Here is a 26,457-nt window from a genome sequence, read left to right on the forward strand (position 1 = left end):
TCCAGATGACGCACTGCCGTGGTATTTAATATTAGGCTTTTGTCTTTATCTTAGTTCTTAGTACAGTTGTCTAATTACATTCTGAGAATCTCCATTCTCTCTGGTGGTACTCTGGCTCTTTTCTATATTTGATCCTAGCTTACAAAATCTCCCTGGATTAATGTTTGTATGTGTAAGGTGTTATTTGTTTGATTGTTTGCTTTTGCTTTTGTCTCTGATTTGTTCTGTTTCAGTTGTCAATTTCTGTTGGGTTTCTCTTTGAATATCTGATAGCACACTGGGGTTCTGTCATGTCTTTCTAGAGCCTTATGTCCTAACGGATTCGGTAATTCTGTGTCTTATACATGTATGTGTTTCCTAGACTTAATATTCGTTTAATCCAATACTTGGACATTAGTCTGAGGCTTGGACAGTCTTCTATAAACACCTCTATCGCCAGGACAAGCAACCCCAAAAGTTTGGACAACCATGAGGAAACAAAGAAACACCATGCAGGCAAAGGAGCAGGAAAAAAACCCACAAGACCAAATAACTGAGGAGGAAATAGGAAAAATGCCTGAAAAAGAATTTAGAGTAATGATAGTAAAAATGATACAAAATCTTGATAACAAAATAGAGAAAGTACAAGAAACAGTTCATAGGAACTCAGAAAAACAAACAGCAATGGATAACAAAATAACTGAAATTAAAAATACTCTAGATGCTATGACCAGCAGAATGACTGAGGCAGAAGAACGAATAAGTGAGTTGGAAGATAGAATGGGGGAAATAAACGCCACAGAGCAGGAAAAAGAAAAAAAGAATAAAAAGAATAGAAGACAGTCTCAGAGACCTCAGTGATAACATTAAGCGTACCAACATTCGAATTATAGGCATCCCAGAAGAAGAAGAAAACAAGAAAGGGTCGGAGAAAATATTTGAAGAGGTTCTAGTGGAAAACTTCCCCAACATGGGAAAGGAAATAATGAACCAAGTCCAAGAAGCACAGAGAGTCCCATACAGAATAAACCCAAGGAGAAATACACCAAGACACATATTAATCAAACTAATGACAATTAAACACAAAGAAAAAATATTAAAAGCAGCAAGAGAAAAGCAACAAACAACATATAAGAGAAAACCCATCAGGATAACAGCTGACCTTTCTACAGAAACTCTGCAGGCCAGAAGGGAATGGCAGGATATACTGAAAGTCCTGAAAGAGAGAAACCTACAGCCAAGAATACTCTACCCAGCAAGAGTCTCATTCAGATTTGAGGGAGAAATCAAAAGCTTTCCAGACAAGCAAAAGTTAAGAGAATTCAGCACCACCAAACCAGCCTTACAACAAGTGCTAAAGGAACTTCTCTAAGTAGGAAACACAAGAAAAGGAAAACACCTACAAATACAAACCCAAAACAATTCAGAAAATGGTAATTGGAACACACATGTCAATAATCACCTTAAATGTAAATGGATTACATGCTCCAACCAAAAGACACAGACTGGCTGAATGGATACAAAAACAAGACCCTTCTATATGCTGCCTGCAAGAAACCCACTTCAGACCAAGGGATACATATAGACTGAAAGTAAAGGGATGGAAAAAGATATTCCATGCAAATGGAAGTCAAAAGAAAGCTGGAGGAGCAATACTCATATCAGACAAATTAGACTTGAAAGTAAAGACTATTAAAAGAGACAAGGAAGGACACTACATAATGATCAAGGGATCCATTCAAGAAGAACATATCACAATGGTAAATATCTATGCCCCCAATATAGGAGCACCTCAATACATAAGGCAAATGCTAACAGCCATAAAAGGGGACATCGACAGGAACACAATAATAGTGGGAGACTTGAACACCCCACTTACATCAATGGACAGATCATCCAAACAGAAAATCAATAAAGACACACAAGCTTTAAATGACACATTAGACCATCTCGACTTAATTGATATTTATAGGACATTCCATCCAAAAACAACAGACTACACTTTCTTCTCAAGTGCACACGGAACATTTTCCAGGATAGATCACATCTTGGGTCACAAATCAAACCTCAGCAAATTCAAGAAAATTGAAATCATATCAAGCATCTTCTCAGACCACAACGCCATGAGACTAGATATCAATTACAGGAAAAAAACTGCAAAAAATACAAACACATGGAGGCTAAACAATTCACTCCTAAACAACCAAGGAATCACCAAAGAAATCAAAGAGGAAATCAAAAAATATCTAGAAACAAATGACAACGAAAACACAACAACCCAAAACCTATGGGATACAGCAAAAGCAGTTCTAAGAGGGAAGTTTATAACAATACAGTCCTACCTTAAGAAACAAGAAAATTATCGAATAAACAACCTAACCTTACACCTCAAACAACTAGAGAAAGAAGAACAAAGAAACCCCAAAGTGATCAGAAGGAAAGAAATCATAAAGATCAGAGCAGAAATGAATGAAAAAGAAAGGAAAGAAACCATAAGAAAAATAAATAAAACTAAAAGCTGGTTCTTTGAGAAGATTAGCAAAACTGATAAACCATTAGCCAGACTCATCAAGAAAAAAAGGGAGAAGATGCAAATCAACAGAATTAGAAATGAAAAAGGAGAAGTAACAATGGACACCTCAGAAATACAAAAGATCATGAGCGACTACTACAAGCAACTCTATGCCAATCAATTGGATAACCTGGAAGAAATGGATACATTCTTAGAAAAATACAATCTTCCAAGACTGAACCAGGAAGAAATAGAAACCATGAACAGACCAATCACAAGTACGGAAATTGAGGCAGTGATTAAAAATCTCCCAACACACAAAAGCCCAGGACCAGATGGGTTCACGGGCGAATTCTATCAAACATTTCGAGAAGAGCTAACACCTATCTTTCTCAAAGTCTTCCAAAATATTGCAGTAGGCGGAACACTCCCAAACTCATTCTACGAGACTACCATCACCCTGATACCAAAACCAGGCAAAGATGTCACAAAAAAAGAAAACTACAGACCAATATCACTGATGAATATAGATGCAAAAATCCTCAACAAAATACTAGCTAACAGACTGCAACAGCACATTAAAAAACTCATACACCATGATGAAGTGGGGTTTATCCCTGGGATGCAAGGATTCTTCAATATACGCAAATCAATCAATGTGATACATCATATCAACAAATTGAAGGATAAAAACCATATGATCATCTCAATAGATGCAGAAAAAGCTTTTGACAAAGTTCAACATCCATTTATGATAAAAGCTCTCCAGAAAATGGGCATAGAAGGAAATTACCTCAACATAATAGAAGCCATATATGAAAAACCAAAAGCCAACATCGTTCTCAATGGGGAAAAACTGGAAGAATTCCCTCTAAGAACAGGAACAAGACAAGGGTGTCCACTCTCACCACTATTATTCAACATAGTTTTGGAAGTTTTAGCCACAGCAATCAGAGAAGAAAAAGAAATCAAAGGAATCCAAATTGGAAAAGAAGAAGTAAAATTGTCACTCTTTGCAGATGACATGATATTATATATAGAAAACCCTAAAGACTCTACCAGAAAACTGCTAGCACTCATTGATGAGTTTAGTAAAGTAGCAGGATACAAAATTAATGCACAGAAATCTCTTGCATTCCTATACACGAACAACGGAAGAGCAGAAAGAGAAATTAAGGAAACTCTCCCATTCACCATTGCAACAAAAAGAATCAAATACCTAGGAATAAACCTGCCTAAGGAGGCAAAAGACCTGTATGCAGAAAACTTTAAAACATTGATGAAAGAAATCAAAGATGACACAAACAGATGGAGGGACATACCATGTTCCTGGAGTGGAAGAATCAACATCATGAAAATGACTGTACTACCCAAAGCAATTTACAGATTCAATACAATCCCGATCAAATTACCAATGGCATTTTTCACAGAACTAGAGCAAGAAATCTTACGATTTGTATGGAAACGCAAAAGACCCCAAATAGCCAAAGCAATCTTGAGAAGGAAAAATGGAGTTGGTGGAATCAGGCTTCCTGACTTCAAACTATACTACAAGGCCATAGTGATCAAGACAGTATGGTACTGGCCCAAAAATAGAAAGGAAGATCAATGGAATAGAATAGAGAACTCAGAAGTAAGCCCAAACACATATGGGCACCTTATCTTTGACAAAGGAGGCACGAGTATACGATGGAAAAAAGATAGCCTCTTCGATAAGTGGTGCTGGGAAAATTGGACAGCAACATGTAAAAGAATGAAATTAGAACACTTCCTAACACCATACCCAAAAATAAACTCCAAATGGATGAAAGACCTACATGTAAGGCCAGACACTATCAAACTCCTAGAGGAAAACATAGGCAGAACACTCTATGACATCCATCAAAGCAAGATCCTTTTTGATCCACCTCCTAGAATCATGGAAATAAAATCAAGAATAAACAAATGGGACCTCATGAAACAAAAGCTTTTGCACAGTGAAAGAAACCATAAACAAGACTAAAAGGCAACCCTCAGAATGGGAAAAAATAGTTGCCTATGAAACAACGGACAAAGGATTAACCTCCAAAATATACAAGCAGCTCATGCAGCTCAATACCAAAAAAGCAAATAACCCAATCCACAAATGGGCAGAAGACCTAAATAGACATTTCTGCAAAGAAGACATACAGATGGCCAACAAACACATGAAAAGATGCTCAACATCACTCATCATCAGAGAAATGCAAGTCAAAGCCACAGTGAGGTATCACCTCACACCAATCAGAATGGCCATCATCACAAAATCTGGAAACAACAAATGTTGGAGAGGGTGTGGAGGAAAGGGAACTCTCCTGCACTGTTGGTGGGACTGTAAGTTGGTACAGCCACTATGGAAAACAATTTGGAGGTTCCTTAAAAAACTACAAATAGAACTACCATATGATCCAGTCATCCCACTCCTGGGCATATACCCAAAGAAAACCAGAATCCCAAAAGAAACTTGTACCATAATGTTTATTGCAGCACTCTTTACAATAGCCAGGACATGGAAGCAACCGAAATGCCCATCAACACATGAATGGATAAAGAAGATGTGGCATATATACACAATGGAATATTACTCAGCTCTAAAAAGGGATGAGATGGAGCTATATGTCATGAGGTGGATAGAACTACAATCTGTCATACAGAGTGAAGTAAGTCAGAAAGAGAAGGACAAATATTGTATGCTAACTCACATATACGGTATCTAAAAATGGTACTGATGAACTCAGTGACAAGAACAAGGATGCAGATACAGAGAATGGACTGGAGAACTGAGGTATGGGAGGGGGCAGGGGGTGAAGGGGAAACTGAGATGAAGCGAGAGAGTAGCACAGACATATATATACTACCAACTGTAAAATAGATAGCCAGTGGGAAGTTGTTGTATAACAAAGGGAGTCCAACTCGAGGATGGAAGATGCCTTAGAGGACTGGGGCGGGGAGGGTGGGGGGGACTGGAGGGGTGGGGAGTCAAGGAAGGGAGGGAATACGGGGATATGTGTATAAAAACAGATGATTGAACTTGGTGTACCCCCAAAAAAATAAAAAAAAAATCCCACAAAGACTGAAGTGTGAAGCTATATGATAAAAAACTTCATATTATTTGGTACATAAGCTCATAATTTTATGATATCTGGAAGAGAAAAGTGATACATGAAGAATCTTCTCAATTAAATTACTAATTGATACTTATTAAGCTCAAGCTCTGTGTCCCTTCTGCATTCAGGAGGAGTTGCTACAGCTTCTGGTAGATCTTGTGTCCACTGTTCCTAAAAACTCTTTAGTCACCCTTCCCTGCTTTCTTCTAATCTTTGAAAGAGGCATGCATTCTCCTGTTCTTGTCTAACTCTTTCATGTGTATTCTTGATTCTATCCCTCTCCTTTTCTCCTAACCCCTTACTTTCTTAATATTTTCTTTCTCTTTTATTTACATTTTTAAACTTTCCTTCCCAATCAGCTCTTTCCCTGTACTTTTCCCCTTCTGATTAAACATTAACAACAGTAACCTCCTCCCTGATTGTTAACCTTAACCAAAAGAGTTGTTTACATTCCTTATCTCCTGTTCCTCGTTGCTGTTTTTTTAACCATAAAGGTAAAATATGATCATTACAGAAAATTTGGATAATACAAAATATGAAAAAAAAATGGAAGTATCCATAATCCCCACTACTCAGTGATAACCACTAATAACATTTGAATGCATTTTCCTCCAGTCTTTTTTTGTACATATATGAAGGTAATTTTATTGTATAAAATTGTAAATAATATAATTACTGCTTTGTAATCTGTTTTATACTTAACAATATAGCATTGGTACCTTCTCACATCATCAAATAATCCAAAACATAAATTTTGATAACTGCATGGTATTCCCTGGTTTGGATGCGTAAGTAAGGTTACCATATAATTTATCATACAAACCACCGACACTTCTAAGAATAAAAAGGGTGATATTAATAATCACACTGGCAGGCCAACCAGGATATGTAGTCATGGTCACTCATATAGAAGCCACATGCCTCCTTTCCACCTTCCCCAAAAGGATTTAAAACATCTGTAGCTGTTCTAACAGCATTTTCAAAAGTAATATGAAACAGACTATACAAACTGGTCAGTATAAATCATGCTTCTGTTTGCTTTAAGTAGCATAAAAAATATTTTCATTGATATAGAAACTCAAAAAATCTTAAGTCCTACTGCTAAGGTGTCCAAGTAGTCTCTGTCCCCCAATCAATGCTTTAGTCATGCTACACCTATGTGTAGATATACCATAATTTATTTGACCAACCACTTATTATTGGACGTGTCATTAGTTTCTACAAGTATACTATTATAAATAAAGCAGAAATAAACATTCTTAGACATAAATCTCTGTGCTTAATTCTGTTATTTCCTTAGGATACATTCATAAAGAATATAGAAAAGTTTTAAAGTATTTACAGTGTCAGCTGACTTTCTAGAAAGGTTGTATACTGCTTTATATTATGCCAGGTGTGAGAGTTCATTTTACTGTTAAATCATCAACAATGGGCATTATCATTTGCCAATCTGATATGTATCTTAATTTACATTTTCATCACTAATGAAGTTGAAATCATGTGATACATGTATTTCTTTATTTGTAAATTATCTGTTCATTTCCCAGGTACCATTTACCCTTCACTTGCTTGCAATTAGGTATATACCCCTTAACACTTTGCTGAAACTTCTCTGACAGGGGCCCCCTATAATATCCTAATTACCAAATGCAATAGACCCTTAGATAAAGTCTCTGTGGCACTTAACCCTGCTGACTGCTTCCTTCTTGAAGCCTTCTCTTCCCTTGACTTCCACAACATTGCATTCATATCCTTCCAGTTCCGTGCCTTCCTCTCTGGTGTCCTTCTTAGCTGGCTCCTAGTCTTTTACCCACCATAATTGTTGGGTCCTCCTGGATTCTGTAGCCAGCTCTTCTGTCACCTTCTTCTCCCTAAGAAATATCATCTATCCCAGTAGTCTTAACTACTGCTTGTGCCCCAGTGAATCCTAAAGCTTCAGTTCATAACACTTTTCATGTTCTGACCTTTATATCAAACAATGTAATGGATAGCTCCATTTGATGGTCCCCTAGATACCTCAAAATGTACATATCCAAAATATAACCTAATTTATCTCTGAAGGATTCTCACGTTCCTTAAGCCTGTACCTTCTCCTGTATTCCCTGTCTTAGTGAATGCAACTATAATGAACCCAGTCAGCCAAGCCAGAAACTTAAAAACTATGCTAGTCTACTTCTATTACTTTTAATTAGGCATCAAATATCCGATTGATTTTGTCTCCTAAATGTCTGTTGATTCTAGTGTCTCCTCTCCATCCCCGTTTTTACTGCTCTAATTCAAGCTTCATCCCCTCTTTACCTGCTAGGCTGGTCTTCTGTCCTCCCTCAGTTCATCTCCTGCATTATTATCAAAGTGATCTTTAAAATATGCAAATACCAGGTTACTTCCCTATTTAAACTCCTCAGTGACTACTCCTTGTTTCAGAATAATATTCAGATTTTTTTTGAATGTTCTGGTCTCTCCCTAACTCCTTAGTCTCATCACTTCCTTTGTTCTCTCTCTCTCTCTCCCCTTCTCTCTCTGTCTTTCTGTCTCTCCCTCCCCTCCCTTCTCCAGCCATACAAGCATATTAAGAATTTCCTGAGCATGCCATGCTCTCTGAAGCTGCCGTGCCTCTGTATATGAAATTCCTCTTACCTGGAATGCCTTGAAGTATAATTAACAAACTCCTATTTATCCTTCAGGATTCACTTCAGCAGTGTTTCTTCTCTGAAGCCATCCTCCTCTTTTCCTTTGTCCCTCCACTATGCTTTTATTATAGAAATGCTTATTTTCTATCAGAACTCTTTATGTGTTCTGATAGAAATGTTTTCATTTTGGCTTAATTTTTTACGTATCTGTCAGTGAATTCTTTGGGTTAGGGTTGCATTTTTTCTTTTTATTCCAAGTATCTAGCATGCTGCCTGACACAGAGTAAAATAAATCCTTAGCAAATATAGGTTGATTAAATAATGAATCAGTATCTCTGAGACATTTAAAGTGTGGGCCATGGTATGGGCATTGCTGAAAGGCCATTTTTCATATTGTCTTGGGCCTAGAAACCATTTATTTCATTTTCTAAAACAGGAAAAATGAAGAGCGATTTAACTGGGGAGAGAGAAGTCTCTTACTCTTTACTTAGGTGGCCTTTTGGAAGATTTTACAAAACAAACTCACAATATTAGGAAGCAGCAATGATATCCATGTGCCCAGAGCTCAGGGAACACCCTAGAATCTCTGAATATTGTATCGATTGCTCAAGATTGTGCTGTCAATAACTAATAGGGGAAAGAGAAGCTTTCTGAACAATAGTATTTTGACAGGCTAATAGGACTTTAATGTAAGAAAGGGCTGCACAGTGTAAAGGAAAAAACTACAAGTGTACCTGGCAGCCCACTGTGTATGGGGAAATCACTGAATGAGGCACACATGATAGAGAACACTTCTGGTTTTCCAACCCTGGCACCTGAAGCTCCATGGTTCATTGATGCCCTAGTGGGCCCGCTATAGAGAAAAGGAAGAAGAGAGGGGTGTAAGTTGAGAGCCCAGCAGGCAGGGCTCTAGATTCCCGTATCTGACTTTAATCAGAGCAGATCTACTTTTAACTCGTTCATATATTGGAACACCACCACGTTTGATTTTGTTTGAAGAAAGAGTTCTGTTGCTAAAAATTTTAAAAGTTGAAGATTATTCGTATGGGTCATTAACATCAGTATTATTTGGACACAGCATTTTCAGCTAAACGGATTCCAGCTGGCTTAAGTGGAAATTACTTTGACTTAACAAATCATGTATCTTCTTTTTCTATTAAGCTGGAGGAGCTCACAGAGGCTGAGGATGCTCTCTCTGAAGCCAATGCACTGAACAACTACAATGCTGAAGTATGGGCATATCTGGCTCTGGTCTGCCTGAAAGTGAGTGATTATTATTATTTTTTAAGCTCTTTATTGGAATGTAATTGTTTTACACTGTTGTGCCAGTTTTTGCTGTACAACAAAATGAATCAGCTGTACTTATACATATATCCCCATATCCCCTCCCTCCTGCAATTCCTTCCCACCTTCCCTATCCCAGCCCTCTAAGTTATCACCCATCATCGAGTTGATCTCCCTGTGTTATGCAGGAGCTTCCCACTATCTATCTATTTTACCTTTGGTAATGAATATGTGTCAATGCTATTCTCTCACTTCATCCTGGCTTCCCCTTCGTCCCCACCCCCCTCACCCCATGTCCTCAAGTCCGTTCTCTACATCTGCATCTTTATTCTTGCCCTGTCACTGGGTTCTTCAGTACCTTTTTTTCAGATTCCATATATACGTGTTAGCATACGGTATTTTTTTTTCTCTTTCTGGCTTACTTCGCTCTGTATGACAGACTCTAGGTCCATCCACCTCACTACAAATAACTCCGTGTCATTTCTTTTTATGGCTGAGTAATATTCCATTGTATATATATGCCACATCTTCTTTATCCATTCATCTGTTGCTGGGCATTTAGATTGCTTCTATGTCCTGGCTATTGTAAATAGAGCTGCAATGAACATTGTGGTACATGTTTCTTTTTGGATTATGGTTTTCTCTGGGTATATGCCCAGTTGTGGGATTTCTGGGTCATATGGTAGTTCTATTTGTAGTTTTTTAAGGAACCTCCACACTGTTTTCCATAGTGGCTGTACCAATTTACATTCCCTCCAAGAGAGCAGGAGGGTTCCCTTTTCTCCGCACCCTCTGTAGCATTTATTGTTTCTAGATTTTTTGATGATGGTCGTTCTGACTGGTGTGAGGTGATACCTCATTGTGGCTTTGACTTGCATTTCTCTAATGATTAGTGATGTTGAGCATCTTTTCATGTGTTTGTTAGCCATCTGCATGTCTTCTCTGGAGAAATGTCTATTTAAGTCTTCCACCCATATTTGGATTGGTTATTTGCTTTTTTGGTATTAAGCTTCATGAGCTGCTTGTGTATTTAATCCTTTGTCAGTTGCTTCATTGGCAAATATTTTCTACCATTCTGAGGGCTGTCTTCTTGTCTTGCTTATGGTTTCTTTTGCTGTGCAAAAGCTTTTACGTTTCATTTGGCCCCATTTGTTTATTCTTGATTTTATTTCCATGATTCTAGGAGGTGGGTCAAAAAGGATCTTGCTTTGATGTATGTCATAGAGTGTTCTGCCTATGTTTTCTTCTAAGAGTTTTATAGTGTCTGGCCTTACATTTGGCTCTTTAATCCATTTTGAGTGTGTTTTTGTGTATGGTGTTAGGAAGTGTTCTAATTTCATTCTTTTACATGTAGTTGTCCAGTTTTCTCAGCACTGCTTATGGGAAGAGGGTATCTTTTTTCCATTGTATATTCTTGCTTCCTTTGTCAAAGATAAGGTGCCCATATGTGCGTGGGTTTATCTCTGGGCTTTCTATTCTGTTCCATTGATCTATATTTCTGTTTTTGTGCCAGTACCATACTGTCTTGATCACTGTAGCCTTGTAGTCTAGTTTGAAGTCAGGGAGCCTGATTCTACTATCTCTGTCTTTCCTTCTCAAGATTGCTTTGGCTATTCAGGGTAAAGTGAGTGATTATTATCCTTGTACAATGCCCTTGGAGGGCAGAGAGGTGAGGGACCAAGTAAGGAAAAAGATAGCAGGAAGGCCATCAATGCAACATAGTTGAGGTTTGATGAGCTTCAGATTTGGTCATTATATTGATGATGAAGGAGAGGCCATGTCTGGGAAGTCTCTGCTTAGAATGTGGTTGAAAATCATACGCTTAGATGTGTTTGTCTGGAAAGGAGATTCTAAAAATGGGAGTGAGGCATTTGGGTTTGGTGGTCTCAGGTGAGTGGTAATGGGGTGGACTGGGGTTGACCATCAGTGGGGGTTTCAGGTGGGGTGGGCTGCCTGCGACACTTTTGAGCTGCTCAGCAGGCCCCAGCCCAGTGTGTGCCCTGACTCAAGACGAAGGAGCATGTACAGATCAGATCTTGGTCTGGGGTTGCAGTTAGGAGATGCACAAAGGCTGTGCAGTGGGATGGCAGATTAGACTTGGGGACAGTGAGAGATTTTCCTTCTGCCCTCCTCAGCACCACTCTGCCTGCCCGCAGTCTCGTGTTTAGGACCTCAAGTCTGGGAATTGGATGGTCATTCCATTTATGCTCTGGGTCTACCAAAAATGTTGTATATGGTCTAGAAAAGCTATATAAGAATCCAATGTTAAAAAGAAAGGCAAAGTAGACTATTAACAGTGTAGACATAAATGAATTACCAACAACAGGAACAACAGAAATCTCTGATAGACTGAAGCTATTTTCCTAAAAGATCCCATCATTTAAAAATGCACCTGATGCTATGAAGCGTCTTCTTTGTAATTGTCTCTGACATTTTTCTGTGAGACCAGAATCCAGATAGATATTTTAGCTATTCAGACACATAGTTTAGATATTTACCTGATACTAATCAGGAAAGATATGGTATTTATATTTAAAATGTATTTAGTTACATTTAATGACCCAAGTTCCTTTTTAATTAAAGTAGTTTTCATTTAAAGAGAATTAAAAATGAGAATGATATTGTATCAGAATATAACAAGGTCAAAGACCAGGAAAGGAGATTCTCTACTAGTGTTTCTGAATCATTCCTTCCTGTTAAACTGCTGGCTGAGGGTGTTTATCCTTGAAATAGAAGAGAAATTGGGGGGGGGGAGGGTAATTGTGGGAATTTGTGATAGCTGCTTTACCTATGGAAAATAACCCTCCCATAATTAAAATAACTTGCTTCAATAACTTGCACATTAGCTTAAGATTCAAATTGGGAATAATGAGAGTGGCCCTCAGTTTTACATTGGCCAACACAACACAGAACTGACAGGGAATATTGAGATTATAAGAGAAACTAACAAAATAAAAATTATTGGATTTTCTCTTTGGAGTAAATGTCAATATGAGAAATACCCGAGTTTTACCCCAGCTGTGTCACAACTAGCTGTGGGATCCTGGGCAAGTTACTTAAACTTGCTGGGCCTCAGTTTTTTCATCTTTAAACTAAAAGAGTCAAAATGGAAGATTTTAATTTACTTCTCTCAGAAAATGTTAAATCAAATAGAGAAAATATTAAGGATATGTAAGATTTGAATAAAACAACAAGGTTGAGCTCAAACACCAATTATATAACCCTGTACTTAACAATCAGAGAATAGATATTTTTTTCAAGCACAAGTGAGTTATTCATGAAGGGTGACCATATGCTAGACCACAAAGAGAGCTTCAATGAATACATATAGATCACACTTCAGTAAAATTATAAATCAACAAGTAAAAGATAGGCCAAAAGACTCACATACATTTGTAAACTTAAAAATATGTTTCTAATTAATTAATAGATCAAAGAGAAAATCATATACAATTACTTTTGGTAGGTAGAGTTCTAAAGATGACCCCCCCTGCCCAAGATTATTTCCTCAAACACTAATATACCACAAAGCAAGCCCCAACAAATTTAAGAGGATAGAAATTATATCAAAACATTTTTTCCAACCACAATGGTATGAAACCATAAATCAACTATAGAAAGAAAAATGGGAAAAGAACAAACATGTGTAGACTAAACAACATACTACTAAAAAAGCAGTGGGTCAATGATGAAATCAAAGAGGAATTGAAAAAATACCTCGAGATAAACGAAAATGGAAACACAACTTTACAGAATCTATGGGATGCAGCAAAAGCAGTTCTAAGGGGGAATTTCATAGCAATATAGGCTTTCCTCAAGAAACAAGAAAAATCTCAAATAAACAACCAAACCCACCACCTAAAAGAATTCGAAAGAGAAGAACAAAGCCCAAAGTCAGTGGAAGGAAGAAATTAATAAAGATCAGAGAGAGCAGTGGCACTGCATTCTCCTGAGACTACTGCCTCAGACCCATGCTTTCACCTTTCCTCCCTCTCTCTAAAGGAGCACCCAGCCCTTCATCCCAAGCCTGAAAGTAGTGTGAACTTCTTGCCTGGGGACTATAAAGGCTAACTAGTTTGAAAATGGAAAAACAAGAACCAGCAGATTCTTCTTAAAACACCAAACAGTCTATTATTTCAGAAGAGTTAATTTCAGAAGGAAAATGGGTCAAGCTTGTAAAAACAACTTACAGGGATCTTACTGGTAAAATAAGAACTTGGGACACTGTGAAGTGGACAACTAGGAAAGGACAGTCCACTGATGGTGTGGCCAGTTATCCCAGTGCTGCAAAGAACCCTTCATTATGAATGTATCATCCTGGTGAAGCAGTTCTGACCACCACCACCTGTGGGTCTCATTGATGTCAACGGAAGCCCAGAAGCAGGTGTGCTTCGGGAGCTTGAGGAAGAAACTGGCTATAAAGGAGATGTTGCTGAATGTTCTCCAGTTGTATGTATGGATCCAGGTTTGTCAGATTGTACCACACACATCATGACAGTAACTATCAATGGATATGATGCTGAAAACCTAAGGCCTGAGCCAAAGCCAGGAGATGGAGAATTTGTGGAAGTAATTTCCTTACCAAAGGATGACCTGCTAAAGATAACTGATGCTCTGGTAGCTGATGAACACTTGATAGTGGACACCAGTCTATTTCTATGCTCTGGCTTTGAAACATGCAAACATGAAGCCATCTGAAGTGCCCTTTCTGAAGTTTTAAGGCCAAAGGACAGTGGCCATGTTTTTGTAACAAGAACCACGAGACCTCCTTCACTAAGATTTTGTATTCAACTTAGTTTTAATGTAGATTTGAAATTAGCTTTTTCACAAAATAAAAGCAACATCAAATGCAAAAAAAAAAAAGATCAGAGATGAAATAAATAAAATAGAGAGAAAAAATAATAGAAAAGATCAATGGAACCTAGAGTTGGTTTTTTGAAAATATAAACAAAATTGATAAACCTTTAGCCAGGCTCACCAAGAAGAAAAAGAGAGGACCCAAATAAACAAAATAAGAAATGAAAGAAAAGAAATAACAAGTGAGCACAGAGATACAAAAAATCATAAGAGAATACTATGAACCAGTTATATGCCAACGAACTGGAAAAACTAGAAGAAACGGACAAATTTCTAGAAACATAGAACCTGCCAAGACTGAGTCCAGATGAAATAGACAATTTGAACAAACTGATGACTAGAATTGAAATTGAATTTGTAATTTAAAAAACTCTCAGCAAACAAAAGTCCAGGACCATACAGATTCACAAGAGAATTCTACCAAATAAAGAATTAATACCTATCCTTCTCAAACTATTCCAAAAAATTGAAGAGACCAGAACATTCCCAGATTCATTCTAGAAGGTCACCATTTACCCTGAGACCAAAACTGAAAAAAAAAAAAAAAAGAAAAAAAGAAGTTACAGGCCAATATCTTTGATGAATATAGACGCAAATGTCATCAACAAAATGTTAGCAAACTGAATCCACCAATGTATAAAAAGGGTCACGTACCACCATCAAGTTGGATTTATTCCAGGGTCACAAGGATGGTTCAACATTTGCAAATCAATCAATGTAATATACCAAATTAACAAAAGGAAGGATAAGAATGCCATGATCATCTCAATAGTCGCAGAAAAAGTGTTTGACAAAAGTCAACATCCATTCATGATAAAAATTCTCATCAAAGTGAGTATGGAGGGACTATATCTCAACATAATAAAGCCCATTGACAAACCCACAGCCAACATCAAACTCAGTGAAAAGCTAAAAGCCTTCGTGCTAAATTCAGGAATAAGACAAGGATTCCCACTCTTGCCACTTCTATTTTTTTTTTTTTATTGAAATATAGTTGATTTACAATGTTGTGTTAGTTTCTGGTGTACAGCAAAATGATTCTTTTTCATAGTCTTTTCCATTGTAGTTTATTACAAGAGATTGAATATAGTTCCCTGTGTTATACAGGAGGACCTCGTTGTTTATTTTATATATAGTAGTTTGTATCTGCTAATCTCTCACCCACACTTTTCTCTTTGGTAACCATAAGTTTGCTTTCTATGTCAGTGAGTCTGTTTCTGTTTTGTAAATAAGTTCATTTCTATAATATTTTAGATTCCACGTATAAGTGATATCATATATTTGTCTTTCTCTGATTTACTTCACTTAGTATGATAACCTCAGGGTTCATCTGTGTTGCTGCAAATGGCATTATTGCATTCTTTTTTATGGCTGAGTAATATTCCATTGGAGAGATAAATATCCAATGGAATATTATATATATCACATCTTCTATATCCATTATATATAGATATATCTCATATATATATATCTCACATCTTCTTTATCCATTCATCTGTTGATGGACATTTAGGTTGCTTGCGTGTCTTGGTTATTGTAAATAGTACTGCTCTGAACACTGGGGTACATATAACTTTTCAAATTAGAGTTTTCTCAGGATATATGCCCAGAAGTGGGATTGCTGGATCATATGGTAACAATGTATGCTGAAACTACTGATGAATGTTTAAGGAGTAAGAAGATATTTACATAGTCTCAAACTATTTCCCAATAAGATATTTATTAATTACAAAGGGGAACACAGTAATGCTATAGTAGAAAAACCTGGCAGAAAACAATCTAAACAAATGATCAAAGTTACCATCACCATTATTGGGATAAACAGCATGTGTCTCCTAATATGACACACTTAGGAGAACACAACACTGTTTTTGAGGTATTCCTGTAAAAAGTTCATAACCTGATATAATCATGAAGATACATCAAACACTGATTGAGGAATTTTTACAAAATAACTGCCCTGTACTGCTGAGAAATTACAATATCATGAAACACAGAGAATCAAGAACTACTCCCAATTAAAAGAAACTGAAGACATGAATATTGAATAGAAGGCATGTTCCTGGATTTTCTTTTGCTATAAAAGATATTATTGGGGCATTTGGAGAAATCTGAATGAGGTGTGCAGATTAGATAATGGCATTATATTTATACTAATCTCATGATTTTGATAATTGTACTGTGATTACATAAGAGAATGTCTTTGATTTTAGGAAACACTGAAGTCTAAAATTGCATCATGTCTACAACTTACTCTCAAATGGTTCAGGAAAAGTTAAAATATATACTTATGTATCATGTGTATATGTATAAGTGTGTGTATGTGTATGTGTGTATATACAGAGAAGACTATTATAATTTTAATCTGAAATTATGTCAAAATTCAAATGATAATTCATTAAGATAACATAAATTAACACCACACTACACACCAGTTAGAATGGCTGAAATCAAAAAGACTGACAATACCAACAGTCAACAGAAATGTGGAGAAACTGGAATCCAACCACTTTGGAAAACGTTTGGCAGATTCTTAAAAAGTTGAATACATACTTACTATATATCCCAGCAATTCCACTTCTTGGTATCTAGTCAAGAAAAGTGAAAACATATATCTACACAAAGGTTTCTCTATTTCATTACAGCGTTTCATAATAGGTAAAGAGCGGAAACATTCCAAATGACCCGTCAGTGAATGGATAAACAAAATATGGTATATTTATACAGTGGAATACTATTCAGCAATAAAAGTGAAATTCTGATTAATGCGACAATGTGGATGAACCTCAAAAACATGCTAATTAAGAGAAGCAAAGCACAAAAACTATATATTATATGATACCATTTATATGAAAGTAGGAAAAGTATAGAAATGAAAATAGATTAGAGATTCTAGGGCCAAGGGTAGGAACAGGGATTGACTGCAAACAGGCATGAAGGAACTTTTTGGGAGTAATAGAAACCTGCTAAAGCTGGAGTGTGGTGATGGTTGTACAGTTGAACCTTAAAATTAGTGAATTTTATGGTATGTAAATTATACCTCAATAAATCTATTTTTAAAAGATTAAACAGCCCACCAAAATGAGGAATAAATGGACTGACTATTCAATAAATAGTGGTGGAGTAATTGGCTATCATATGAAAAAAAAAAGTAGTTCCATTACTTCACACCACACACACCCACACACACACTATTTCAGCCGGTTTAAAGGTCTAAATCTTAAAACTTTAGACTCCTTAGAAGAAAATATGGAGAATACCCCTTTACCCTTGGGGTGTGCAAGGTTTCCTTATGAGTATAAAAGCACAAGGCAAAAATAAAAATATCAATAAATTAACAACTTTTAAATTGGAAATTCATGTACAACAAAAGGCACTAAAATAAAGCTTAAGGACTTCCTTTATTATAAATACTTGCAGCATTTATAACTAATAAAGGATTAATATGAAGAATATATAAATAGTTCCTACAATAAGAAAAAACCCTACAGACAATCTGTTGAAAAATGGTCACAGGATAGGAATATATAATTTGCTGAAGTGGAAATCGTAAAAGTCAATAAAGAAATGAAAAGAAGTTCTGCTTCACTAGTAATCATGAAAATGCAATTTAAAATTATGTGACAGAAATTCACACCCATAAGATTGGCAAAAATTAGTTTGATATTACCAACATTGATCAGGATTGTCCTCATTGCTAGTGGATGTAAAGTGGTACAACTACTTTGAAGTGCAGTATGGCAATATTTAGTCACATTCATATTTACAATTTAGCAATTTTATATCTAGATATAATCTTAAGGAAAATACCAGAAGACATGTACAAGGATGTTTACTGCAGCATTTTCCGTAATAGCAAAAAAAGAAATTCCTTTTCAAAATTTTGGCTGTTCTGGATCCTTCCATCTTTTGGGCCTCTGCCTCCCTATGGCAGAAGTGAAACAAAAGTAATACTGATAGGAAAGGGAAGATGTACTGGAAAATGCCCCTGAAATTCAGTGAACTTCAGATAGGAATACTTCAAAGTTTAGATATTATAGGAAAGTCTTTAGGGTAATGAAGTCTGCTGTGAACTAGTAAAAATTTGCGATGGACTAGCACTCATCAGGAAACTGGACTTGATAGTCTCTAAATTCCCTTCTAATCTGAACAGTCTGTAGTTCTCATATTTATGTATTTAAGTTTTAAGTTTTCCCAAGTGACTCTGAATACTGCAACTAATTTGTTATGCGCAAAGGTGTGAAATATACTAGTGATTTCATATTATTCTCATTTAAGTCCTACATGAGTACTTCAGACAAGAAATAACTAGAAGTAGCATTCTCCTCTCATATCCAGATCTGCAAGGAAGTAATTCCAGTATCTTTTTCTAACGCATAGAGATAGGATAAACTGTAGTAGTTAAAAACCTGGACTCTGGAGCCAAGCTGCATTGTTTTAAAACCTGGCTCTCCCATTTATTAGCTTCATAACCCTGGCAAGTTATTTATCCTCTCTGTGCCCAGGTTTCTCTATCTGTAAACTGGGAATTAGTGGCATGTAAATATCAATAATATATTGATACAATATAAATATAAGTAAGTGGTATGTATGAAAGTAAAGCACTTTAAAAATGTAAAGAATTAAAACAGTGTAAACTGCAAAGCAAACACTATGTAAGTGTTAGCTATTATTAACAGAATAGCTTCAATCCTGAGAGTAACAAATGACTCATGGTGTTTTCAGAGGTTCTTGACTAAGGTGTAAATCCTCTGCTTTAGGTAGAAAAGGAGGCAATGTGGTTTCCCATCGTAATATTTATGATATATCATCACCAGGTGGTGCTCTTTTTTTCAGGCGTGCTCTTTTTTTCAGGCTGGACGGCAGCTGGAAGCTGAGCAGGCTTACAAGTACACAATGAAGGTATGATGTCGATACCTCTGCTGTTCGTACTGTGCTGAAGTTGGTAAACTGGGGGGAAGGTGCTGGCTTAATTCAGGACTTGACTTTACAGCATTTCATGATATATTTTTCTAGAGGATTTTCTTACCATCTTTGCCATTATCATGGGGCTGCTAGGTTTGGAATAAAACCCCACATATTACCATGTGGGATATTTTATTAATCTCCTTGGGCCTCATTTTCCTCACATGTAAAGTGAAAGTGTTGCTCTAGTCCAGAGGTTAGCAAACTTTTTGTATAAAGGGCAAAACAGGAAATATGTTAGGCTTTGTGGGCCATATGGTCTCAACTACTACTCTGCCCTTGTAGTGCAAAAACAGCTATAGAGAATACACAAACAAATGAGCATGGCTGTGTTTCAAATAAAATTTTAGTTATGAAAACAGGCAACAGGCTGAATTTGGCTCATGAGCAATCACTTGCCAACTCCTGGTCTAGTCTATCAGTTATGATTGCAAGTAATCTGACCTGGAAGACAGTGGCTTAAACAAAATAGGAGTTTTATTTTTCTCATCTAATGAAAAGTCCAGAACTGGCACCAGTGTCATCAGAGACCCAACCTCTTTCTATTTTTCTGCTTCAACAATTGTAGCATGCAGTTTCCGTCCCTCATAGTTGTAAGACAGCCATTGTAGTTCCAGCTATCATATCCATGTTTCAGGAACAATAAAGAACAAAGCAGGGAAGGGACAAAGGGGCCATGCTAGCTATTTCACCTCTCTTTAAAGAGATATGACTTTATCTTACATTTCATTGGCCACAATTGAAATTACCCCTAGCTGCAAGGGAAGCAAGAAATGTGGCTTTTTAATTGGTTACATTGCTGCCCTGAAAAGAAATGAAGATTTTGTTAGTAAAAGAAGAGAGAGTGGGTTTTCAGTAGGCAACTAGAAGAATCTCTTATACATCTAGATTTTAAAATTAAATTCAAATCTAATGTCTTTGATTCCTGTGTCTTTAATTCCTTTCTCACACTTGCCAAATGGGAATATTATACACTAGTTAAGATATATTGGGTGATAAGGTAAATTCTTTTAAAAATAAACTTTATTTTACCTAAAAATACACAAATTGTGAGTGTTCATACCACATGATGAATTTTCATAAAGTGAACACATCCATGTAACCAGCACAATGTCCTGAGGTCTTTTTAATGGAGGTATTGTGAAATAGAAAATATAGGAAGAGTCAATCCCATTCCGAGGAACTGTGTTCTTTAGCTATGGTCCCGCAAATGAGGGGTCTCCACATAGGAATATTGGGTATGACATGTGTCCTTCCCTTCCTCCTCTCATGCAGCTGAAATTGAAAGATGAAAATCTGCTTGCAGAGATCCACATGGTTCAGGAGGCAGTTGGCTTTGGAAATCCATCTTTCTGACATCCTTCCACCTGAAAATTTTTCTGTATGGGACACTGAGCTCCTTTCCTTCCCAGAGAAATTAAACCCTGGATGTTTCACCATATGAGAGCTGGGAATAAAGAAAAAAGGATCTTCAACAAAAACTGAAACCCATTCATTTCCATTGGCTATCTTACTGGATGGCTATGTTACTGGATGTTTTACTGGTTGACAGTAAACTGGATGGCAATAAAAAAAATCTAAATAAGAGATTCAGAATTCATCAGTTAAGGTATACTGAGGTGTATACATAAGAATATAACTTTGTGTGTGTGTGTATGTATGTAAGGTATAGTAGCTTCATTATTAGGGTTTCCAGTGAAAGCTTATCAGGATCACTCCTGAAGGAAGTCAACTGCTAAGGTCGTTGGCCCGGGGTTCACTTACTGGACTTGGGAATTAAGGCATCATTTTCTAAGGTGGGCAGAAAGGAAGAATGCTCTGCTGGGTCACTGCATTAGGGCAAAGAGCATATGAGTTGTGGCCAGATCCTCTGGATCCAACAGTGAACAGAGAAGCTGAACAGAGTGGTCTTTGCTGAAGGTATCTTAATGGATCCAAATCACAACTGCTCCATGAAGAGTCCATGACTCTATAATAGATGCAAAACTCACAACTGAGGCCATTATTCTAGGACTAGAGATGACAAAGGAACCATACCTCACCCCTGTCCTGGATCAGTGCACAGCAAAACCAGAATAAAGGCTCCCCCTCCTTTATTTTTTAAAGGAGGACGTTGAGAGAATAGGAGGGAGGTGGGAGGTCAGGACGGAAGGCGAGAGGCATATTAGTAAACACAGAAGGATAAAATTAACTCTACTTTCATTTATAGTCGTTCTGTAGTCTCAGCCCTTCATGAAGTCTTCCTGAGGCACCAAGGAATTATCAGGTTCGCGAGACTGTCAGCTTCCTGGGGGGCAGGGACAGGGCCCTTACATCTTTGTGTTCTCGGCACTTCGCCTTGGCCCTAACTGGTGCTCGGAAAACGTTTGCTGGAAAGATGATTTGTGGAGTACTTTAGCACTTCTTAGCCGCTCCCGGGATTCTCCCAATACGCCTCCCTCCGGCAGCGACCCACAGGCCAGTGAGAGCCGGGAGATCACACAGGGCTTGGCTTGCACCGCCCCCCATCCCCAAGCTGCAGCGCCCTTTCTTTACGGCAGTTGAGGTGCAGGAGGATTCACCGGGCTGCCTTACGGGAAGTGTAGGAGCAGAAAGCGGAAGAGGCGGGGCGAGTGGGCTGTTCGCTTCCGGCACCGAGGACCCTGGGCTGGCGTATCGTAGGGTTGATGCAGGAGGTTTCGCAGCGTTGACCTTTCCTGTCGGTTCTTCGCGCTGCCCGAGGCCGTAGAGCGGAGCCTAGCGGGCAGCGGGAAGCTCCGAGGCATCGCAACTGGCGCACAGGCCCCGGGGCCCGCCGGCTAAGCCATGGTTCAGCTCAGTGAGTGATGGAGACCTTCCGGGCGGTCGCGGGGGTAGGGGGCCTGCGGGACTGGGTGGAACTGAGCTCTCGTGGAGGCAGTCAGTACCTGAAACTGTGCACGTTTGATCCTCCCTTCAGTGGTTTTCTTGTTTTGTTTTGACGTTTTCGCGGAAACTCTATGAAATAAATGACGTTCATTTCATAGATGAGGCAGCTGGGCTCCGATATGGTCCAGAGCCAGTGCTGAGTGTATTGGGGGATGGCTGGAGTGTATAAGAGGAGCCCAGGAATTGGTTAGAAGTAAGGACGTTTCAGTAGAGGAAGGGGGTTATTTCACCTATCTCATTTTGTCGGTTTTGTGCCCTTGGTTCTTGTGTCTTAACTACATATTTATCTACAGCTACTCTCCTCTGTAAGGCCTACCATGGAGGCCACTTAACCATCCGCCTTGCCTTGGGCGGCTGTACCAACCGGCCTTTCTACCGCATCGTGGCTGCTCACAACAAGTGTCCCAGGGATGGCCGTTTCGTGGAGCAGCTGGGCTCCTATGACCCACTACCCAATAGTCACGGAGAGAAACTCGTTGCTCTCAACCTGGACCGGATTCGGTATTGGATTGGCTGTGGAGCCCACCTCTCTAAACCTGTGGAAAAGCTTCTGGGTAACTCAGTTCTAGCCTTACCTCTTTGAGGGGATTTTAAATTGAAGCCACTTCCAAGATGATGGGAATTAAGAACGATTTTCGTTATCTCTAGGCTAATCAGGACTGAAGTGAGAACTGAAATCCATCTAATTGCCATTTTGAATCTGGAGATTGCTTTCGTAGACGCCTTTATGAGACTTTTTGGGTGACTGAGGTTTTATGCTAAAAAATGGGAATGGTGTGTCTTGAATGGCTATCTGTCAGTTCATCTTTTTTTCAAGTAAGGAGAATAGTGTTAGGAAGTAGACAACATCCATTATGACCTTGCAGTAAATGGAGGGAAGGGAGTTGGGGGAAGAGGTAAAACATTTTGTGGAGTGAGGAACTTGTTTTAAATCTATGTTCTAGGTCACGTCTCTGTTAGACCTCAGTTCAGTGAGGCTGAGTTCCCAGGGAAACATTAACTTGTGTTGTTGTAATGAATGAAAATCCTGTTGCTTTTAGGTCTTTCTGGCTTTTTCCCTCTGCATCCGATGATGATCACAAATGCTGAAAGGCTGCGACGGAAACGGGCACAAGAAGTCCTCCTAGCCGCTCAGAAAACAGATACAGACGTTACAGAAACTAAAACGAACTGACTTCAGTGAGCATAGCAGTGGGAACAAGGTCAAAGTCCTCTTAATATATTTGTGGAGAGCTCTTAGTTGTATTACATTTAGCGGTCAATAAATGGAATTTTTTAAGTCATCCATGATCTTCTGGCCTGACCTGAACAGGACCCAGGGAGAGATTTGTTCTTGACTGACATAAAGCTGAGTATAGGTACTAATTAGCTTTTTCAGCCTTCATCTGGGGAAAGACAGTGGCTGTGGAGTGGGTTGGACTCTGGGTCCCTTGGTCAACTTCACAGCTTGCTACCTTCCAATACTTCTCTGTTTCAGAGTCTCCAACCAGCATGTCTGTGTCCTATCCAAGTAATTCCTTCTTTAATCATTTATAGTCATCACACCAGCTCAAGAACACAATTACTTAATGTTTTTCAGTGAAGTAACTGTGTAAACTTAATGTTTTTGTAATTGCAGATTTACATTGTCTTGTCAACACAGTTTCAAATTTACAAAGGTAGGTTGTTATGAGCTTTTAGGCTCTAATAACCTACTTTTTAGAATGAATAACTGGAAGAAAGATAATATTGTAAAGTACCTACATACATTCTAGGCCTTTTCCATGCAGGGTTATTTGTGAGAATTAAAAGGTATCATGAAATTAGGTAGGATTATCTCAAATTTATAGGAGGGGAAGCTGAGGTTCAGAAGTAGAAACTTGCCCAAGGCACATAGTTTTAATATTGGGCAGAGCTAAGAGTCAGACTCCATTGTTCCTACCTAGAGAGCCCTTTCCAACATGTTGTATTGTCTGTAGTGGGGGGAATGAGCGAAGATAAGGGGCTTTACAAAAATCCACTTAAAAAATCAGTGACAGAATCAGGTTAAGGTATCATGATTTGGTAATATAAATGACTGGTTGTGTCCCCCAAAACCCAAAATAGCACATTATCTGTTCTACCATAACCACAGCAGGATTAGATGGTTTTAGTGCACATTGGATAATACAGATTTCATAATCTGGCATAAAACTAAAGCGTAGGAGATTTATAGAGGAGATTCCAAAGCCCTATCAATGTACCAAATTATTTTCTTCTCTAGGTTTTATATCCTGAGAACAGTTACCAGCCCCCTCAGAATCTGAGGTCATCAAGGCACTCCCAGGATTGTCACTGGTTGGCCTCCACTTGCTTTGGGGAGACTTTAAAGGCAGGGCAGGCAGAGAGCAACTGATTTTACTTGGGTTAGATCTTGGATTTAGAAAAGAGAAATGTTTTGAAAACCATTTAAAGTTTAAAAGGTAATCTACCCTGGAGAGTTTGAGGTCTTTGGAGAAGCTTTAATTGGTAGAGCAGAGGAGAATGTAATTCTGGAAAGTATTGACCATTGAGGGGAACTGATGTGAAATGAGTATTATTTTGAGCTATTGAGTTTCTGCCAACTCAGGTATCCACGTTGTGCCCTGATCTATCTTTTGTCTAAGATCTGTATATACAAACTTCCTTTGTGGAGCTCATCCTCTCCCTGATTTCCAGTTTTCTCTAGCCCTAGCCTTGTTTTGGATTTCCAGGCCCAGATTTTTCACCAGGTCTTGAACGATTGCATCAGCCTGTCTTGCTACCACCTCAAATATGACATGCTCAAACCCAGGACTGCACTTTAGAAAGCCTTTGCTTCGGAAGGTTGTTTTCATTAAGATCAGGGTTTGGATCATGTTATCTCCACCAAAGTGGAAGGGGATTTTGGAGCTGGAAGGTGAATGGAAATGATTCTGTAATGAATGTCAAATCTAGAAGTTCTATCAGATAAAGAATTTTTAAAAGACCAGTATTTTGTGCTTTTTGTTTAATGTAGTTTTTTTTAAGTATTTTTTAAATTAATTAATTAATTTTATTAATTTATTGGCTGCATTGAGTCTTCATTGCTACATGCGAGCTTTCTCTAGTTGCTGCAAGCAGGGGCTACTCTTCATTGTGGTGTGCAGGCTCCTCATTGTAGTGGCTTCTCATTGCAGAGCATGGGCCTTCTAGGCGCGTGGGCTTCAATAGGTGCAGCACATAGGCTCAATAGTTGTGGCTCACGGGCTCTAGAGCACAGGCTCAATAGTTGTGGCACACGGGCTTAGTTGCTCCGTGGCATGTGGAATCTTCCCAGAACAGGGCTCGAACCTGTGTCCCCTGCAATGGCAGGCGGATTCTTATCCACTGCGCCACCTAGGAAGTCCTAATGTTTTTTTAACTTGCAGGGCTCAAGGGGAAAGTCCCTTCCCAGCAGTCCCAACCTGTAGGTTGCAAAGTTATTTGGGCCTCAGAGCTCTGTGTACTCGTCAGATCAAATCTGGAAAAGAACAAATCTGTTTAACCTTTAGGTTAAATTTAAACCATGTGAAATTGCCAAATGCCAATGTTACGCTGTTTTTTACTGAAAAAAATGCAAAACAGCAGTGCATAGGTTCAACCTAATATGCACGTTCCTTATATTGTTGCATAAGCTGAGCTGGGACGTTGGGGAAGAGGTAGGTGTGAGACTTCTAGAGTATCGGGAGGAAGGCCGCGGAGGAGAGGGCGCGGGGGAAAGAGGTCCCCGCGCTAGGAGAGATAAAGGACGCCGGCTCCGCTTCCCTCCTCCATCCTGGCCGATGCAAGCTTGGCCACGCCCTAGTTTGCGGCCGCCGTAAAGTGTGGCGTCGTGGCCCCGCCCCTTCCTGCGCTGCTTGTGACGCCGGCGCCGTGGGCTTTTTGCGCGGGAAAAGGAAGCGGACGGGAGCTCTGGTCAGTGTTGCTGGCTGTTTTTGCTGAGGCAGCCACGCGCTCCGCACCGCTGCCGGCCATGGGGCTTCTGGAGCTGTGTGAGGAAGTATTCGGCACCGCCGACCTCTACCAAGTGTTAGGCGTGCGGCGCGAGGCCTCAGACGGCGAGGTCCGACGCGGCTATCACAAGGTGTCCCTGCAGGTGCACCCGGACCGGGTGGGCGAGGGCGACAAGGAGGACGCCACCCGCCGCTTCCAGGTGCGCTAAATCCCGCTCCACCGGCTGCCCGGGCTTCTCTCCGTCTTC

At 38.8% G+C, this 26,457-nt stretch overlaps 3 protein-coding genes and 1 pseudogene across 5 annotated transcripts in view; all 4 read left to right on the plus strand.

Moving 5' to 3' along the window:
* The window catches only part of CFAP70 (cilia and flagella associated protein 70), a 106,231-nt gene extending 85,307 nt beyond the window's left edge, over positions 1 to 20,924 (plus strand). The window contains 3 exon segments of the mRNA XM_057736046.1: positions 9,408 to 9,509; positions 19,242 to 19,289; positions 20,628 to 20,924. Of these exon segments, the coding sequence (XP_057592029.1) occupies positions 9,408 to 9,509; positions 19,242 to 19,289; positions 20,628 to 20,708 (231 nt within the window). The 3' untranslated portion in view covers positions 20,709 to 20,924.
* Positions 13,613 to 14,250, plus strand: LOC130853744 (ADP-sugar pyrophosphatase-like; annotated as a pseudogene).
* A 1,050-nt stretch (positions 20,925 to 21,974) lies between the features above and the next one.
* On the plus strand, positions 21,975 to 23,542 carry MRPS16 (mitochondrial ribosomal protein S16). Its single transcript, XM_057737584.1, has 3 exons — positions 21,975 to 22,170; positions 22,553 to 22,813; positions 23,300 to 23,542. The coding sequence occupies exons 1-3, from the start codon at positions 22,158 to 22,160 to the stop codon at positions 23,431 to 23,433; spliced, it is 408 nt and encodes a 135-aa protein (XP_057593567.1). The 5' UTR covers positions 21,975 to 22,157; the 3' UTR covers positions 23,434 to 23,542.
* A 1,898-nt stretch (positions 23,543 to 25,440) lies between these two features.
* The window catches only part of DNAJC9 (DnaJ heat shock protein family (Hsp40) member C9), a 38,508-nt gene continuing 37,491 nt past the window's right edge, over positions 25,441 to 26,457 (plus strand). The window contains exon 1 of one of the 3 annotated variants that reach the window (XM_057735861.1): positions 25,441 to 26,409. In XM_057735861.1, coding sequence (XP_057591844.1) covers positions 26,230 to 26,409 — 180 coding nt within the window. In that variant the 5' untranslated portion in view covers positions 25,441 to 26,229. The remainder of the gene's footprint in view (positions 26,410 to 26,457) is intronic. The other 2 variants (XM_057735862.1, XM_057735860.1) reach the window with 2 other exon arrangements.

The sequence above is a fragment of the Hippopotamus amphibius genome, chromosome 5 (assembly GCF_030028045.1).
Source record: "Hippopotamus amphibius kiboko isolate mHipAmp2 chromosome 5, mHipAmp2.hap2, whole genome shotgun sequence".
In the NCBI taxonomy this organism is placed as follows: domain Eukaryota; kingdom Metazoa; phylum Chordata; class Mammalia; order Artiodactyla; family Hippopotamidae; genus Hippopotamus; species Hippopotamus amphibius.

What these genes read in the sequence shown, in the direction of transcription:
- MRPS16 (XM_057737584.1), top strand. An exon ending in ACCTGTGGAAAAGCTTCTGG is followed by an intron (nt 22,814 to 23,299) that starts GTAACTCAGTTC and finishes TGTTGCTTTTAG; the next exon opens with GTCTTTCTGGCTTTTTCCCT.